This window comes from Amia ocellicauda, chromosome 14 (genome assembly GCF_036373705.1).
Source record: "Amia ocellicauda isolate fAmiCal2 chromosome 14, fAmiCal2.hap1, whole genome shotgun sequence".
Lineage (NCBI taxonomy): Eukaryota > Metazoa > Chordata > Actinopteri > Amiiformes > Amiidae > Amia > Amia ocellicauda.
The window spans coordinates 3193717-3212328 of NC_089863.1; the positions used below are offsets into that span (position 1 = coordinate 3193717).

An 18612-nucleotide genomic window follows, 5' to 3' on the forward strand; every position below is an offset into this window, starting at 1 on the left:
TCCCCCTCTATCTCCCCCTCCATCTCCATCCCTCTTCCTCTCTCTTACCTCTCCTTCACCCTCTATTTCTCCCCCTTTCTCACTCTCCCCCCATCCCCTTCCCCCTCTCTTCCTCCCTCCCCCTCACTCTCTTTCTCTGTCTCCATTACATTTCCCTCACCCTCTATTTCTCCCCCTCTCCCCCTCTCTCTCGCTCCCTCTCCCTCTCTCCCCCTCTCTCTCTCTCCAGGCGAGTCCAACTTCATCAAGCAGCTGGTGAACTTCGACAAGGACAACATCTCGGACCGGGTCCTGAAGAAGATCGGTCAGTACTGCACCCAGCCCGACTTCCAGCCCGAGATCATCGGCCGCGTGTCGCTGGCCGCCAAGTCCCTGTGCATGTGGGTCCGAGCCATGGAGGTCAGAGACGCCCCCCACACACACACGCACACACAGGTACACGCACACACAGGGACACGCACACTCTCACACATGGGCCGCGGTGCCGTCCACAGGTCTACGGCCGGATCTTCCGGGTGGTGGAGCCCAAGAGAGCGCGGCTGAACGGAGCCATGGCCCAGCTGGCAGAGAAGCAGGCGTCGCTGGCCGATGCACAGGCCAAACTGAGAGAGGTGAGGGGCGGCAGAGTGAGTGCGTGTCTGACTGTGTGTGTGTTTGTGTGTCGGACAGTGTGTCTGTGTGTGTTGATGTTTGTGTTGTGTGAGTGGACATGTGTTAATGTCTATGTGTGTTTGTGTTAATGTGTGTTTGTGTGTGTTACTGTGTCCGTATGTGTGTGTGTGTTACTGTGTCCGTGTGTGTGTGTGTGTTACTGTGTCCGTGTGTGTGTGTTTGTGTGTGTTAATGTGTTTGTGTGTTAATGTGTCCGTGGGTTTTTGGGTGTGTGTGTTAATGTGTGTCTGTGTTAATGTGTCGTTGTGGGTGTGTGTTTATGTGTGTTTGTGTGGGTGTTTGTGTAGGTGGGGGAAAAGCTGGAGACCCTTAAGAAGCAGTACGATGAGAAACTGGCCCAGAAAGAGGAGCTGAGGAAGAAATCCAATGACATGGAGGTCAAGCTGGACCGGGCCGGCAAGCTGGTGTCGGGGCTGGCAGGGGAGCGGGTCCGCTGGGAGGAGACGGTCAAGGTGAGGAGAGCTCCGTGTGTGTGTGAGAGAGTGTGTGTGTGAGAGAGAGTGTGAGAGAGAGTGTGCATGTCTGTGTGTGTGTGTGTCTGTGTGTGTTTGTGCAGGCGTCTGGCTAACTGTGGGGTTTCTCTTGGGCGGACGCAGGGGCTGGAGGAGGCCATGGGCTACCTGGTGGGCGACTGTCTCCTGGGGGCCGCCTTCCTGTCCTACATGGGGCCCTTCCTGTCCAACTACAGGGACGAGATCGTCTCCAGCATCTGGATGAAGCAGGTCAGCACTCCCTCTCTCTCTCTCTCTCTCCTTCTATTTTTACTTTAGAACACCAGAGTCATATATACAGTGTGTGTGTATCTGTATATATACATATTATAAATTGTAATACTCCTCCCTCTCTCCGCCCCTCTCCTCCCTCCCCCTCTCAGATCAGTGAGTTGTCTGTACCCTGCACCCCCAGCTTCAGCTTCTCCTCCTTCCTGTCCCGCCCCACGGCCGTGCGCGACTGGAACATGCAGGGCCTGCCGTCCGACGCCTTCTCCACCGAGAACGGCGTCATCGTCACCCGTGGAAATCGGTGGGCGCACCGCCCGCTCTGCCGCTCTTGCTGGCGTCTCAGTGCTCTGGTGTTGCTGTGATGCGCTGCCACTGATCTCTGCCTCTCCTCTCCTCCCTACCATCTCCCCACTCCTGTCTTCCCTTCCCTCTCTCCTCTTCTCCCTCCCCCTCTCCCTCTCTCCTGTCCTGAGCAGGTGGCCCCTGATGGTGGACCCCCAGGGACAGGCACTGAAGTGGATCAAGAACATGGAGGGGCCCAGGGTAGCGTCTCACTTCTTGCATATCTCAGTATCAGTATCAGTATTCGTATTGGTATCAGTATTAGTATTGGTATCAGTATTAGTATTAGTATTGGTATTGGTAGCAGTATTAGTATTGGTTTTAGTATCAGAATTAGTATTTGTATCAGTATCAGTATAGGTATCAGTATTGGTATCAGTATCGGTATTGGTATCAGTATTATGCCTCGGTTCCACTGGCTTAAGCGTCCGTGTCGTGCCATGCCGTGCCGGACGCATCCGTCCTCAGACGCGTCCCAGAACTTTTTTTGCAAAACCAGGCCGCTGTGAAGTCCGTCCCTCTGATGGGAGGAGCAGCGACTGTGGGTTTAGTTTGTGTTTTGGACAGGAAACGCTACGAGCAACACAGCCTGACATGGAAAAGACATGTGTGTGTGTTATTCTTTGTAAACAGCGTAATACATACACATTTCTGTTAGAGATATTAGGAAGAGCTAAACGTGTAGAGACAACATTATATTCAGACAAGCATGTTCACATAAGGATACGGTTCCATGTGCAACAATAATACTAAATAGCAAATATGTATTGTTATTATTATCGTCATCATTTGTGCTAGTATATATGTATTTTAAACTGCACTTAATAAACTTATTACTCTTAATACAGATTTGTAACGGCAAATGATACTTTTTTATGTATTATTTATAATTTACTTATCAGACGTCCTTAACCAGGCAAGTTACAGCTGAACAAAATACACACGTTTCACGATTAATCATCCAGCTACAATATAGCCGGTTATAATTTAACTAAAGTGTGCGTCTCAGTCATGGCGTTTATGGACGCATTTATTAAACCAGCCCTTAATGTTTTAGAGGGAAACCCAGATCTGCTGTATTAATTTATTCATTAATTTATCTTGTAAATGGACACGTTAACTGAATCGTGTTCCTTCACACTGACTGTCTCTGCGGATTGTCTTGCACACATTCACACACACAGCCTGAACACCGGCCAGCTGTTCATACAATATTAATAACATCGGCTGCTACGATCCGATTATTATCCTTCAGTTTATTTTAACTAGTCAGGCACTGCACCGGTCCTGTGAAATCACAGTGTTTAAAGCACTCGGATATTAACTGTATCAGTCATTGTTTCTGTACGTGGATTTCACTCCATGCTGATAATAAACTTGTAATTTCTTTGTGATCGCACACGGCACTTGAGATTATATCTTCCGATACAATGTATCTGATCTCTTCCCTGTGTCTCAAGTCAAACACACACCTCCAATTCTGAAAGCGAATCATGTCCTCAGTGGGGACGGACGCTTACGGACACGTCCGCCAGTGGAAACGGGGCATTAGTATCTGTATCAGTACTGGTATCAGTATTGTTATCAGTAATATTATTAGAATTGTTATCAGTATCAGTATTGGTATCAGTATCAGTATTGGTATCAGTATAAGAATTGTTATCAGTATTGGTATCAGTATAGGTATTGGTATCAGTATCAGTATCGGTATTGGTATCAGTATTAGCATGGGTATTAGTATCAGTATCAGTATTGGTATCAGTATTGGTATTAGTATCAGTATCGGTATTGGTATCAGTATTATGAATGGTATTAGTATCGGTATTGGTATCAGTATCAGTATTGGTATTGGTATCAGTGTTACTATTGGTATTGGTATTAGTATCGGTATTGGTATCAGTGTTAGTATTTATTTATTAGCAGATCCTGGGCGATTTATACAGAGCTATAGATATATATTTATTTGATTTGTCCTTTTCTGGTTTGTCTTGTAGAATGATATCAAGTTATGATATGATGACTCTCTCCCTCACCATCCCTCTTCCTTCCTCTCTCTACCCTCCCTTGTCTCCCTCACCATCCCTCTCCCCCTCTCCCTCTCTTTCTCTCTCTCTCTCCGTCTCAGGGTCTGAAGGTGATCGACCTGCAGATGCCAGACTTCCTGCGCACGCTGGAGGGGGCGGTCCAGTTCGGCACCCCGGTGCTGCTGCAGAACGTGCAGGAGGAGCTGGACCCCTCCCTCGGCCCCCTCCTCAACAAGTCCCTCACCCGCGTGGGTCAGTGCCAAGTCCCGACCCCTAAGAGTCTGCTACACACACACGCACATGCAAGCACGTCAGCACGGTGAACCCTTTCCTGTTCCTGTCCAGGTGGGCGTCTGCAGATCCGGCTGGGGGACAAGGAGGTGGAGTTCAGCCCAGAGTTCCGCTTCTACATCACCACCAAGCTGTCCAACCCGCACTACACGCCCGAGACTTCCACCAAGACCACCATCGTCAACTTCGCCGTCAAGGAGCAGGTGAGGGACGGGACGGGACTGTGGGAGAGCGAGAGGGAGGGAGACAGGGCTGAAGAAACTGAACTGTGCGTGTGTGTGTGTGTGTGTGTGTGCGTGTCTCAGGGGCTGGAGGCGCAGCTGCTGGGGATTGTGGTGAGGAAGGAGAAGCCAGAGCTGGAGGAGCAGAAGGACTCGCTGGTCATCAACATCGCCGCGGGCAAGAGGAGACTACAGGAGCTGGAGGACGAGATCCTGAGGTACCGCAGCGCATAGTCCACACTGCACACATTGCACAGCCCACACTGGACACACTGCACACAGCACACTGGACACTGTCAGTGTGGGCGCTGGGCTAAACGTGTGATTTCTTTAGCATGCTCATTGTGTTAAGCATGTGTAGTGTGTTTAGCGTGTTTCGCGTGATCAGCATGTTTTGCGTGTGTAGTGTGTTGAGTGTGTTTAGCATGTTCGGCATGATCAGCATGTTCAGGGTGTTTAGTGCATGTAGACTATTAAGTGTGCTCAGTGTATACGGCATGTTTAGAGCATGTGGCGTGTGCTCCGTCTGTTGAGGATGTTTAGCATATGTAGCGTGTTCGTGTGTGCTCAGTGTTGTTGATCATGTTTAGTGTGTGTAGCATGTGTAGCGTGTGGAGTGTGCTCAGCGTGTTCAGCATGTTTAGCGTGTGTAGTGTGTGGCGTGTGCTCAGCGTACCATGCTCCTTCACCCCAGGCTGCTGAACGAGGCCACGGGCTCCCTGCTGGACGACGTGCAGCTGGTCAACACTCTGCACACCTCCAAAGTCACGGCCACCGAGGTGGCGGAGCAGCTGGAGAGCAGCGAGCTGACAGAGCTCAAGATCGACACGGCCAGAGAGGTCAGAGGGACTGGCACCCTGACACACTGACACTCACACACACTGACAAACACACACACTGACACTCACACAGAGCAGCGAGCTGACGGAGCGCAAGATCGACACAGTCAGAGGGACTGACACCCTGAAACTCACACTAACAGACACACAGACGCACTGACTATATCTGTTTGTGTGTATTTGTGTCTCTGTATCCGTGTGTGTTGTGTGTGCAGGCGTACCGGCCCTGTGCGCAGCGCGCCTCCACCCTGTTCTTCGTGCTCAGTGACATGGGCCGCATCGACCCCATGTACCAGTTCTCCCTGGACGCCTACATCAGCCTGTTCCACCTGAGCATCGACACGAGCCCACGCTGCGCCCGCCTGGAGGACCGCATCGCCAGCCTGAACGAGCACCACACCTACGCTGTGTACAGGTACACACTCAGTATCAGCATTGGTATTGGTATCAGTATTAGCATAGGTACAGTATAGGTACACACTCACACACTGACACACTCACTCACACAGAGAGACACTGGCACACACAGTGAGTGTGTGCGAGTGTGTGCAGGTGCGGATCTCCTCTCCCGTGTGCAGGTACACGTGTTTATATCTTCTCTCCCGTGTGCAGGTACACGTGCCGCGGGCTGTTCGAGCGCCACAAGCTGCTCTTCAGTTTCCACATGTGCGCCAAGATCCTGCAGGCAGCCGGCAAACTCAACATGGACGAGTACACCTTCTTCCTGCGCGGGGGGCTAGTGAGTTAGCACTGAGAATATGTGTGTCTCTGTGTGTCTCTGTGTGTCTCTCTGTGTCTCTGTGTGTGTGTCTCTTTCTTTGTGTGTCTCTCTGTGCGTCTCTCTTTGTGTCTCTCTGTGTGTCTGTGTGTGTCTCTGTGTCACTCTGTGTGTCCCTCTGTGTCTCTGTGTGTCCTCCCATCACATCTCCCTGTGAACTCCCTGCCTGGCAGGTGCTGGACAAGGAAGGGCAGATGGACAACCCCTGTCCCAGCTGGCTGTCCGACTCCAACTGGGACAACATCACAGAGCTGGACAAGCTGCCCAACTTCCACGGGCTCATGAGCTCCTTCGAGCAGCACCCCCGGGACTGGCACCTGTGGTTCACCAGCGCCGAGCCGGAGAGCGCCGCGCTGCCCGGTGAGGGAGGGGGAGGGGACAGGGAGGGGCTGCCAAGGACAACATAGAGAGAGAAAGTAATAAACAAGCAGCAGTACTAACGCTCTCCGCCCTGCGTCTGTCTGTGTCCCTGTCCGTCCCTGTGCGTCCATGCTTGTGTGTGTGTTTGTGTCTGTGTGCCATGTTGCGCTGCGCCGTGGCGTGTGGCGTGTGGCGTGTGCAGGGGAGTGGGATAACGCCTGTAATGAGCTGCAGCGCATGTTGCTGGTGCGCTCCCTGCGGCAGGACCGCGTGGCCATCTGCGTCTCCGGCTTCGTCGTCAACAACCTGGGCTCCCGCTTCATCGAGCCGCCCGTGTTGGACATGAAGTCGGTGAGGCCCCTGAGAGCACATCTGGGAGCCCCTGGGGCCACCCTCTGATCTGTCCCCACTCTCTCTGTCCCTTGGCTGCCCTGTTTTGTTGGTGTCTTTTGTGTTCGCTCTGATTCTCTCTCTTTCTCATTGTGTCTCTCAGTCTGTCGTTCTCTCTCTCTCTGATTATGTCTTTCAGTCTGTCCTTCTCTCTCTTCTGCAGTCACTTCTCAATGTGTCCCTATTCCCTTCCCCCTCCCCCTCTGAGCTCCATTCCTCCTCCGTCCCTCCCTCTCTCTCATCCCCTCCCTTCCTGTCTGCTCTTGCAGGTAGTGGATGACTCCAGCACCCGCACGCCCCTGATCTTCGTGCTGTCCCCCGGAGTGGACCCGGCGGGGGCCCTGCTGCAGCTGGCCGAGGCGTGTGGCATGGGACCCCGCTTCCATGCCCTCTCTCTGGGCCAGGGCCAGGCGCCCATCGCCACACGAATGATCCGGGAGGGCGTCAGGGACGGTGAGGTGGAGGGCGCTGGCCGGGGCCGGGGGTTTGAGACACTGCCACCTTCTCTCTCTTCTTCACACACACTCACACTCTCTCTCTCTCCCTCTCTCCCTCGCAGGTCACTGGGTGTTCCTGGCCAACTGCCACCTGTCCCTGTCCTGGATGCCGCAGCTGGACAAGCTGGTGGAGCAGCTGCAGGTGGAGGAGCCGCACCCCGACTTCCGCCTGTGGCTGAGCTCCAGCCCCACCCCGGACTTCCCTGTGGCCATCCTGCAGGCCGGGCTCAAGATGACCACCGAGCCGCCCACGGTACAGCACGCCCGAGACGCACACGTCAACACACTGAGACACACTGAGACACACACACGTGTCAATACACACTGAGACACGCACCCTGAGACACACTGAGACACACACACTGAGTGAGACATATTGAGTGAGACACAATGAGACACGCACACTGAGACACACTGAGTGAGACACACTGAGACACGCACACTGAAAGACACACTGAGACACACACACACTGAGTGAGACATACTGAGACACACTGAGACACACATACACTGAGTGAGACACACTGAGACACACACACTGAGTGAGACACACTGAGACACACACACACTGAGTTAGACACACTGAGACACACTGAGACACACACACACTGAGTGAGACACAATGAGACACGCACACTGAGACACACTGAGTGAGACACACTGAGACACGCACACTGAAAGACACACTGAGACACACACACACTGAGTGAGACACACTGAGACACACACACACTGAGTGAGACACACTGAGTGAGACACACTGAGACACGCACACTGAGACACACTGAGTGAGACACACTGAGACACGCACACTGAAAGACACACTGAGACACACACACACTGAGTGAGACATACTGAGACACACTGAGACACACATACACTGAGTGAGACACACTGAGACACACACACTGAGTGAGACACACTGAGACACGCACACTGAAAGACACACTGAGACACACACACACTGAGTGAGACACACTGAGACACACACACACTGAGTGAGACATACTGAGTGAGACACACTGAGACACGCACACTGAAAGACACACTGAGACACACACACACACTGAGTTAAACACACTGAGACACACTGAGACACACACACACTGAGTGAGACACACTGAGACACACTGAGACACACACACTGAGACACACACACTGAGTGAGACACACTGAGACACACACACACTGAGTGAGACATACTGAGTGAGACACACTGAGACACGCACACTGAAAGACACACTGAGACACACACACACACTGAGTTAAACACACTGAGACACACTGAGACACACACACACTGAGTGAGACACACTGAGACACACACACACTGAGTGAGACACACTGAGACACACTGAGACACACACACTGAGTGAGACAGACTGAGACACACACACACTAAAAGGCCCTCTCTCTCTCTCTTTCTCTCCCCCAGGGTCTGAAGGCCAACCTGAAGCGGCTGTACCAGCTGGTGACTGAGACACAGTTTTCTCGCTGCAGCCGCGACGTCCCCTACAGGAAGCTGCTCTTCTCCCTGTGCTTCTTCCACAGCGTGCTGCTCGAGAGGAGGAAGTTCCTGCAGCTCGGCTGGAACATAGTCTACGGCTTCAACGACTCTGACTTCGAGGTGAGGGGGAGGGAGGAGAGAGGGAGGGGAGAGAGCGGGAGAGAGCGGGAGAGAGAGGGAAAGGGGAAGACAGTCCACCTGCTCAGTGTGTCCCTCTGTCTCCCTGTCCCTCTCTCTCTCTGTCCTGTCCCTCTACATGTCCCTCTCTCTGTCCTCTCCTTCTCCCTGTCCCTTTCTCTGTCCTCTCCCTCTGCCTGTCCCTCTCTCTGTGCAGGTCTCTGAGAACCTGCTGTCCCTGTACCTGGACGAGTACGAGGACACGCCCTGGGACGCCCTGAGGTACCTGATCGCCGGCGTCAACTATGGGGGTCATGTGACCGATGACTGGGACCGGCGGCTGCTCACCACCTACATCAACGACTACTTCTGTGAGCCGACAGTGGCCACGCCCTTCTATAGGTACACAACACTCTCACACGCACACACACGCACACACGCACACGCACACACACACTAAATCATTTGAAGTGTGTCCCCTCCCCGTCCCCCAGGCTGTCCTCTCTACCCTCCTACTACATCCCGAGAGACGGCCCCCAGTCCGCCTACCTGGAGTATATCAGCCTTCTACCGGGCCTGGACCCCCCCGAGGCGTTCGGCCAGCACCCCAACGCTGACATCGCCAGTCAGATCACTGCGGCGCACTCACTGTTCGACACGCTGCTGTCGCTGCAGCCCCAGGTCAGCGCCGGGGCTGGGGCCGGGGCCGGGGCCGGGGCCGCCCCACGCAGCCCGGAGGAGAAGGTGAGTGCACTGGGGGGCCGGATTGAGACACAGGCACAGATAATGCCACACGACAATCGGACACGTCTTTCATTTGTCCCTGTCCCTGTGTGTGCCTGTCCCTATAGGTGCTGGAGCTGTGTGCAGACGTGCGTCAGAAGGTGCCGGAGGAGCTGGACTACGAGGGGACGCGCAAGCTGCTGCAGGACGACCCTTCGCCACTCACCGTGGTCCTGCTGCAGGAGATCCAGAGATACAACGCCCTGCTGAGCACCATCAGGCAAGTCTGATCCCCTTGCTGTGTCTCTGACCCTCTCGCTGTCTGTCTGACCCCCTCGCTGTCTCTCTGTCCCTCTCGCTGTCTCTCTGTCCCTGTCCCCCCTCACTGCGTCTCTGTCCCTCTTGCTGTGTCTCTGTCCCTGTCCCCCTCACTGTGTCTCTGTCCCTCGCGCTGTGTCTCTGTCCCCCTCGCTGTGTCTCTGTCCCTGTCCCCCCTCACTGCATCTCTGTCCCTCTCGCTGTGTCTCTGTCCCTCTCATTGCCTCACTGTGCCTCTCTCTGCCTTGTTGTTAGCGAGTTGACGTGTGTGTTGTTGTGTGATGCTGTGCAGTTGCGTGATGCTGTGCGTTCCCTGTACAGGCTGTCGCTGACGGAGCTCGAGAGGGGCATCCAGGGGCTGGTGGTGATGTCATCCAGCCTGGAGGAGACATTCCACTGCATCCACGACACCCGCGTGCCGCCCCTGTGGGAGAAGGTGAGACTGACACGTGACACACTGACACACACACACACTGACACACTGACACACACACACACACTCACTCTCTCTCTCCTCTCCCCAGGCGTACCCGTCGATGAAGCCGCTGGCCTCCTGGACCCGGGACCTGTGCCGCCGGGTGGAGCAGTTTGCCCGCTGGGCGGAGACGGCGCGCCCCCCCGTGCTCTTCTGGCTGTCGGGCTTCACCTTCCCCACCGGCTTCCTGACGGCCGTGCTGCAGGCCTCGGCACGCAACAACAGCGTGAGCTACACAGCGGCACCGCACTACCACACTGACGCACTGAGCGACACTGCGCACTAATCCCCTCTCTCTCCCTTCATCCCCTCCATCCTTCTCCAACCCTCTCTCTGCCTCTCCTTCTCTCTCCCTCTCCCTCACCCTCCTTCTTTCTCTCTCTCTCTGTCCTGCAGGTCTCTGTGGACTCTCTGTCCTGGGAGTTTGTCGTCTCAACAGTGGAGGACAGCCACCTGCTCTCCCCCCCCAAGGTCAGAAAACTACTCTCTCTCTCTCTCCCTCCCTCTCTCTCACTCCTCCTCTCTATTGCTCATGCTCTCTCTCTCTCCCTCTCTCTCTCTCCCCATCTCTCCCTCAGGACGGGGTGTTTGTGAGGGGGCTCTTCCTGGAGGGCGCCGGCTGGGACAAGAAGAACGCCTGCCTGGTGGAGGCCGAGCCCATGCAGCTGGTCTGTCCCATCCCCACGATCCACTTCAAGCCCGTGGAGAACAAGAAGAAGAGTGGCAAGGGTGAGCCTCCCGCTCTGCCTGTCTCTGTGTGTCTCTGTCCCTCTCGTCTCTGTCACTCTCATCTGTCTCTGTCCTTGTGTCTCTGTCACTCTGGTCTCTGTCTCTGTGTGTCTCTCTGTCCCTCTCGTCTTGTCCTTGTGTGTCTCTGTCACTCCCGTCTCTGTATGTCTCAATTCTTGTGTGTCTCTGTCACTCTGGTCTCTGTCCTTATGTGTCTCTGTCCCTCTCATCTCTGTCTGTCTCTCTTGTCTCTGTCCTTGTGTGTCTCTGTCACTCTGGTCTCTGTCCCTGTGTCTCTCTGTCCCTCTCATCTCTTTCTGTCTCTGTCCTTGTGTGTCTCTGTCACTATGGTTTCTGTCTCTGTGTGTCTTTCTGTCCCTCTCATCTCTGTCTGTCTCTCTGTGTCTCTCTGTCCCTCTTTTCTTGTCCATGTGTGTCTCTGTCACTCTTGTCTCTGTATGTCTCTATTCTTGTGTGTCTCTGTCACTCCGGTCTCTGTCCTTGTGTGTCTCTGTCACTCTGGTCTCTGTCCCTGTGTCTCTCTGTCTCTCTCATCTCTGTCTGTCTCTGTCCTTGTGTCTCTCTGTCCCTCTCGTCTTGTCCATGTGTCTCTCTGCCACTCTCGTCCCTGTCTCTGTCTCCGTGTGTCTCTCTGTCACTCTCGTCTCTCTGTCTGTGTGTCTCTCCATCCCTCTCATTTGATCTAGTTAACTTGAATACTCGATGAATAAGAAAAGGAAGGTGAATGTCGATCCCTCTGATATGACTGAATGAATAAATGAATGAATGAATGAATGAATGAATCCTTGTTGTTAAAACCCCTTGTGTTTGGCGTGTGGTGCTGTGTGGTGTTGTGCGTCCAGGGATGTACTCCTGCCCCTGCTATTACTTCCCCAACCGGGCCGGGGGCGCGGGCCGGGCCTCCTTCGTGGTGGGAGTGGACCTCAAGTCCGGTGCTGTCCCACCAGACCACTGGATCAAGAGAGGAACCGCCCTGCTGATGAGCCTGGCCACGTAGGCACCGAGATCCCACTACCAACACCAAAACAGACTGACAATTCCACGGCAAACACCAATACACACTGAGAATCCCACTGCTAACACCAGTACAGACTGAGAATCCCACACACACACCAGTACAGACTGAGAATCTCACACACACTCCAGTACAGACTGAGAATCCCACACACACACCAATACAGACTGAGAATCCCACACACTCACCAGTACAGACTGAGAATCCCACACACACACCAATACAGACTGAGAATCCCACAGCTAACACCAATACACACTGAGAATCCCACTGCTGACACCAGTACAGACTGAGAATCCCACACACACACACCAATACAGACTGAGAATCCCACTGCTGACACCAGTACAGACTGAGAATCCCACAAACACACCAATACAGACTGAGAATCCCACTTCTAACACCAGTACAGACTGAGAATCCCACACACACCAGTACAGACTGAGAATCTCACACACACACCAGTACACACTGAGAATCTCACACACATACCAGTACAGACTGAGAATCCCACACACACACCAGTACAGACTGAGAATCCCACACACACACCAGTACAGACTGAGAATCCCACACACACACCAATACACACTGAGAATCCCACACACACACCAATACATACTGAGAATCCCACACACACACCAGTACAGACTGAGAATCTCACACACTCACCAGTACAGACTGAGAATCCCACACACACCAATACAGACTGAGAATCCCACACACACCAGTACAGACTGAGAATCTCACACACACACCAGTACAGACTGAGAATCCCACACACACACCACTACAGACTGAGAATCCCACACACTCACCAGTACACACTGAGAATCCCACACACACACCAGTACAGACTGAGAATCCCACACACACACCAGTACAGACTGAGAATCCCACACACACACCAGTACAGACTGAGAATCCCACACACACACCAATACAGACTGAGAATCCCACTGCTGACATTAATACAGACTGAGAATCCCACACACACACCAATACAGACTGAGAATCCCACACACACACCAGTACAGACTGAGAATCCCACACACACACCAGTACAGACTGAGAATCCCACACACACACCAATACAGACTGAGAATCCCACACACTCACCAGTACAGACTGAGAATCCCACACACACCAGTACAGACTGAGAATCCCACACACACACCAGTACAGACTGAGAATCCCACACACACACCAATACAGACTGAGAATCTCACACACACACCAATACAGACTGAGAATCCCACAGCTAACACCAATACACACTGAGAATCCCACTGCTGACACCAGTACAGACTGAGAATCCCACACACACACACCAATACAGACTGAGAATCCCACTGCTGACACCAGTACAGACTGAGAATCCCACAAACACACCAATACAGACTGAGAATCCCACTTCTAACACCAGTACAGACTGAGAATCCCACACACACCAGTACAGACTGAGAATCTCACACACACACCAGTACACACTGAGAATCTCACACACATACCAGTACAGACTGAGAATCCCACACACACACCAGTACAGACTGAGAATCCCACACACACACCAGTACAGACTGAGAATCCCACACACACACCAATACACACTGAGAATCCCACACACACACCAATACATACTGAGAATCCCACACACACACCAGTACAGACTGAGAATCTCACACACTCACCAGTACAGACTGAGAATCCCACACACACCAATACAGACTGAGAATCCCACACACACCAGTACAGACTGAGAATCTCACACACACACCAGTACAGACTGAGAATCCCACACACACACCACTACAGACTGAGAATCCCACACACTCACCAGTACACACTGAGAATCCCACACACACACCAGTACAGACTGAGAATCCCACACACACACCAGTACAGACTGAGAATCCCACACACACACCAGTACAGACTGAGAATCCCACACACACACCAATACAGACTGAGAATCCCACTGCTGACATTAATACAGACTGAGAATCCCACACACACACCAATACAGACTGAGAATCCCACACACACACCAGTACAGACTGAGAATCCCACACACACACCAGTACAGACTGAGAATCCCACACACACACCAATACAGACTGAGAATCCCACACACTCACCAGTACAGACTGAGAATCCCACACACACCAGTACAGACTGAGAATCCCACACACACACCAGTACAGACTGAGAATCCCACACACACACCAATACAGACTGAGAATCTCACACACACACCAGTACAGACTGAGAATCCCACACACACACCAGTACAGACTGAGAATCCCACTGCTGACACCAATACAGACTGAGAATCCCACACACACACCAATACAGACTGAGAATCCCACTGCTGACACTAATACAGACTGAGAATCCCACACACTCACCAGTACAGACTGAGAATCCGACACACACACCAATACAGACTGAGAATCCCACAGCTAACACCAATACACACTGAGAATCCCACTGCTGACACCAGTACAGACTGAGAATCCCACTGCTGACACCAGTACAGACTGAGAATCCCACACACACACCAATACAGACTGAGAATCCCACTGCTGACACCAGTACAGACTGAGAATCCCACACACACCAGTACAGACTGAGAATCTCACACACACACCAGTACACACTGAGAATCTCACACACACACCAGTACAGACTGAGAATCCCACACACACACCAGTACAGACTGAGAATCCCACACACACACCAATACACACTGAGAATCCCACACACACACCAATACATACTGAGAATCCCACACACACCAGTACAGACTGAGAATCTCACACACACACCAGTACAGACTGAGAATCCCACACACTCACCAGTACACACTGAGAATCCCACACACACACCAGTACAGACTGAGAATCCCACACACACACCAATACAGACTGAGAATCCCACTGCTGACACCAGTACAGACTGAGAATCCCACACACACACCAGTACAGACTGAGAATCCCACACACACACCAGTACAGACTGAGAATCCCACACACACCAGTACAGACTGAGAATCCCACACACACACCAATACACAATGAGAATCTCACACACACACCAGTACAGACTGAGAATCCCACTGCTGACACCAGTACAGACTGAGAATCTCACACACACTCCAGTACAGACTGAGAATCCCACACACACACCAATACAGACTGAGAATCCCACTGCTGACACTAATACAGACTGAGAATCCCACACACACACCAGTACAGACTGAGAATCCCACACACACACCAGTACAGACTGAGAATCCCACACACACCAGTACAGACTGAGAATCCCACACACACATCAATACACAATGAGAATCCCACCGCTGACACCAATACAGACTGAGAATCCCACTGCTGACTCCAATACAGACTGAGAATCCCACTGCTGACACTAATACAGACTGAGAATCCCACACACACACCAGTACAGACTGAGAATCCCACACACACACCAGTACAGACTGAGAATCCCACACACACACCAATACACACTGAGAATCCCACACACACACCAGTACAGACTGAGAATCCCACACACACACCAATACACACTGAGAATCTCACACACACACCAGTACAGACTGAGAATCCCACACACACACCAATACAGACTGAGAATCCCACACACACACCAGTACAGACTGAGAATCCCACACACTCACCAGTACACACTGAGAATCCCACACACACACCAGTACAGACTGAGAATCCCACACACACACCAGTACAGACTGAGAATCCCACACACACACCAGTACAGACTGAGAATCCCACACACACACCAATACAGACTGAGAATCCCACTGCTGACATTAATACAGACTGAGAATCCCACACACACACCAATACAGACTGAGAATCCCACACACACACCAGTACAGACTGAGAATCCCACACACACACCAGTACAGACTGAGAATCCCACACACACACCAATACAGACTGAGAATCCCACACACTCACCAGTACAGACTGAGAATCCCACACACACCAGTACAGACTGAGAATCCCACACACACACCAATACAGACTGAGAATCTCACACACACACCAGTACAGACTGAGAATCCCACACACACACCAGTACAGACTGAGAATCCCACTGCTGACACCAATACAGACTGAGAATCCCACACACACACCAATACAGACTGAGAATCCCACTGCTGACACTAATACAGACTGAGAATCCCACACACTCACCAGTACAGACTGAGAATCCGACACACACACCAATACAGACTGAGAATCCCACAGCTAACACCAATACACACTGAGAATCCCACTGCTGACACCAGTACAGACTGAGAATCCCACTGCTGACACCAGTACAGACTGAGAATCCCACACACACACCAATACAGACTGAGAATCCCACTGCTGACACCAGTACAGACTGAGAATCCCACACACACCAGTACAGACTGAGAATCTCACACACACACCAGTACACACTGAGAATCTCACACACATACCAGTACAGACTGAGAATCCCACACACACACCAGTACAGACTGAGAATCCCACACACACACCAGTACAGACTGAGAATCCCACACACACACCAATACACACTGAGAATCCCACACACACACCAATACATACTGAGAATCCCACACACACACCAGTACAGACTGAGAATCTCACACACTCACCAGTACAGACTGAGAATCCCACACACACCAATACAGACTGAGAATCCCACACACACCAGTACAGACTGAGAATCTCACACACACACCAGTACAGACTGAGAATCCCACACACACACCACTACAGACTGAGAATCCCACACACTCACCAGTACACACTGAGAATCCCACACACACACCAGTACAGACTGAGAATCCCACACACACACCAGTACAGACTGAGAATCCCACACACACACCAGTACAGACTGAGAATCCCACACACACACCAATACAGACTGAGAATCCCACTGCTGACATTAATACAGACTGAGAATCCCACACACACACCAATACAGACTGAGAATCCCACACACACACCAGTACAGACTGAGAATCCCACACACACACCAGTACAGACTGAGAATCCCACACACACACCAATACAGACTGAGAATCCCACACACTCACCAGTACAGACTGAGAATCCCACACACACACCAGTACAGACTGAGAATCCCACACACACACCAATACAGACTGAGAATCTCACACACACACCAGTACAGACTGAGAATCCCACACACACACCAGTACAGACTGAGAATCCCACTGCTGACACCAATACAGACTGAGAATCCCACACACACACCAATACAGACTGAGAATCCCACTGCTGACACTAATACAGACTGAGAATCCCACACACTCACCAGTACAGACTGAGAATCCGACACACACACCAATACAGACTGAGAATCCCACAGCTAACACCAATACACACTGAGAATCCCACTGCTGACACCAGTACAGACTGAGAATCCCACTGCTGACACCAGTACAGACTGAGAATCCCACACACACACCAATACAGACTGAGAATCCCACTGCTGACACCAGTACAGACTGAGAATCCCACACACACCAGTACAGACTGAGAATCTCACACACACACCAGTACACACTGAGAATCTCACACACACACCAGTACAGACTGAGAATCCCACACACACACCAGTACAGACTGAGAATCCCACACACACACCAGTACAGACTGAGAATCCCACACACACACCAATACACACTGAGAATCCCACACACACACCAATACATACTGAGAATCCCACACACACCAGTACAGACTGAGAATCTCACACACACACCAGTACAGACTGAGAATCCCACACACTCACCAGTACACACTGAGAATCCCACACACACACCAGTACAGACTGAGAATCCCACACACACACCAATACAGACTGAGAATCCCACTGCTGACACCAGTACAGACTGAGAATCCCACACACACACCAGTACAGACTGAGAATCCCACACACACACCAGTACAGACTGAGAATCCCACACACACCAGTACAGACTGAGAATCCCACACACACACCAATACACAATGAGAATCTCACACACACACCAGTACAGACTGAGAATCCCACTGCTGACACCAGTACAGACTGAGAATCTCACACACACTCCAGTACAGACTGAGAATCCCACACACACACCAATACAGACTGAGAATCCCACTGCTGACACTAATACAGACTGAGAATCCCACACACACACCAGTACAGACTGAGAATCCCACACACACACCAGTACAGACTGAGAATCCCACACACACCAGTACAGACTGAGAATCCCACACACACACCAATACACAATGAGAATCCCACTGCTGACACCAATACAGACTGAGAATCCCACTGCTGACTCCAATACAGACTGAGAATCCCACTGCTGACACTAATACAGACTGAGAATCCCACACACACACCAGTACAGACTGAGAATCCCACACACACACCAGTACAGACTGAGAATCCCACACACACACCAATACACACTGAGAATCCCACACACACACCAGTACAGACTGAGAAT

General features: G+C 52.0%; 1 protein-coding gene across 1 annotated transcript in view; it reads left to right on the forward strand.

Annotated features, from left to right (window-relative positions):
* The window catches only part of dnah2 (dynein, axonemal, heavy chain 2), a 49257-nt gene extending 37191 nt beyond the window's left edge, over window positions 1-12066 (forward strand). The window contains exons 60-84 of the mRNA XM_066722376.1: window positions 230-399; window positions 495-611; window positions 960-1124; window positions 1269-1394; window positions 1547-1695; window positions 1871-1937; window positions 3862-4012; window positions 4106-4254; window positions 4357-4490; window positions 4967-5111; window positions 5327-5526; window positions 5724-5850; window positions 6063-6249; window positions 6452-6600; window positions 6909-7092; window positions 7199-7389; window positions 8572-8763; window positions 8978-9162; window positions 9255-9504; window positions 9612-9763; window positions 10123-10237; window positions 10326-10502; window positions 10673-10747; window positions 10855-11005; window positions 11869-12066. Of these exons, the coding sequence (XP_066578473.1) occupies window positions 230-399; window positions 495-611; window positions 960-1124; window positions 1269-1394; window positions 1547-1695; window positions 1871-1937; window positions 3862-4012; window positions 4106-4254; window positions 4357-4490; window positions 4967-5111; window positions 5327-5526; window positions 5724-5850; window positions 6063-6249; window positions 6452-6600; window positions 6909-7092; window positions 7199-7389; window positions 8572-8763; window positions 8978-9162; window positions 9255-9504; window positions 9612-9763; window positions 10123-10237; window positions 10326-10502; window positions 10673-10747; window positions 10855-11005; window positions 11869-12023 (3863 nt within the window). The 3' untranslated portion in view covers window positions 12024-12066. The remainder of the gene's footprint in view (window positions 1-229; window positions 400-494; window positions 612-959; window positions 1125-1268; window positions 1395-1546; window positions 1696-1870; window positions 1938-3861; window positions 4013-4105; window positions 4255-4356; window positions 4491-4966; window positions 5112-5326; window positions 5527-5723; window positions 5851-6062; window positions 6250-6451; window positions 6601-6908; window positions 7093-7198; window positions 7390-8571; window positions 8764-8977; window positions 9163-9254; window positions 9505-9611; window positions 9764-10122; window positions 10238-10325; window positions 10503-10672; window positions 10748-10854; window positions 11006-11868) is intronic.
* The last annotated feature ends 6546 nt before the right edge of the window (window positions 12067-18612 follow it).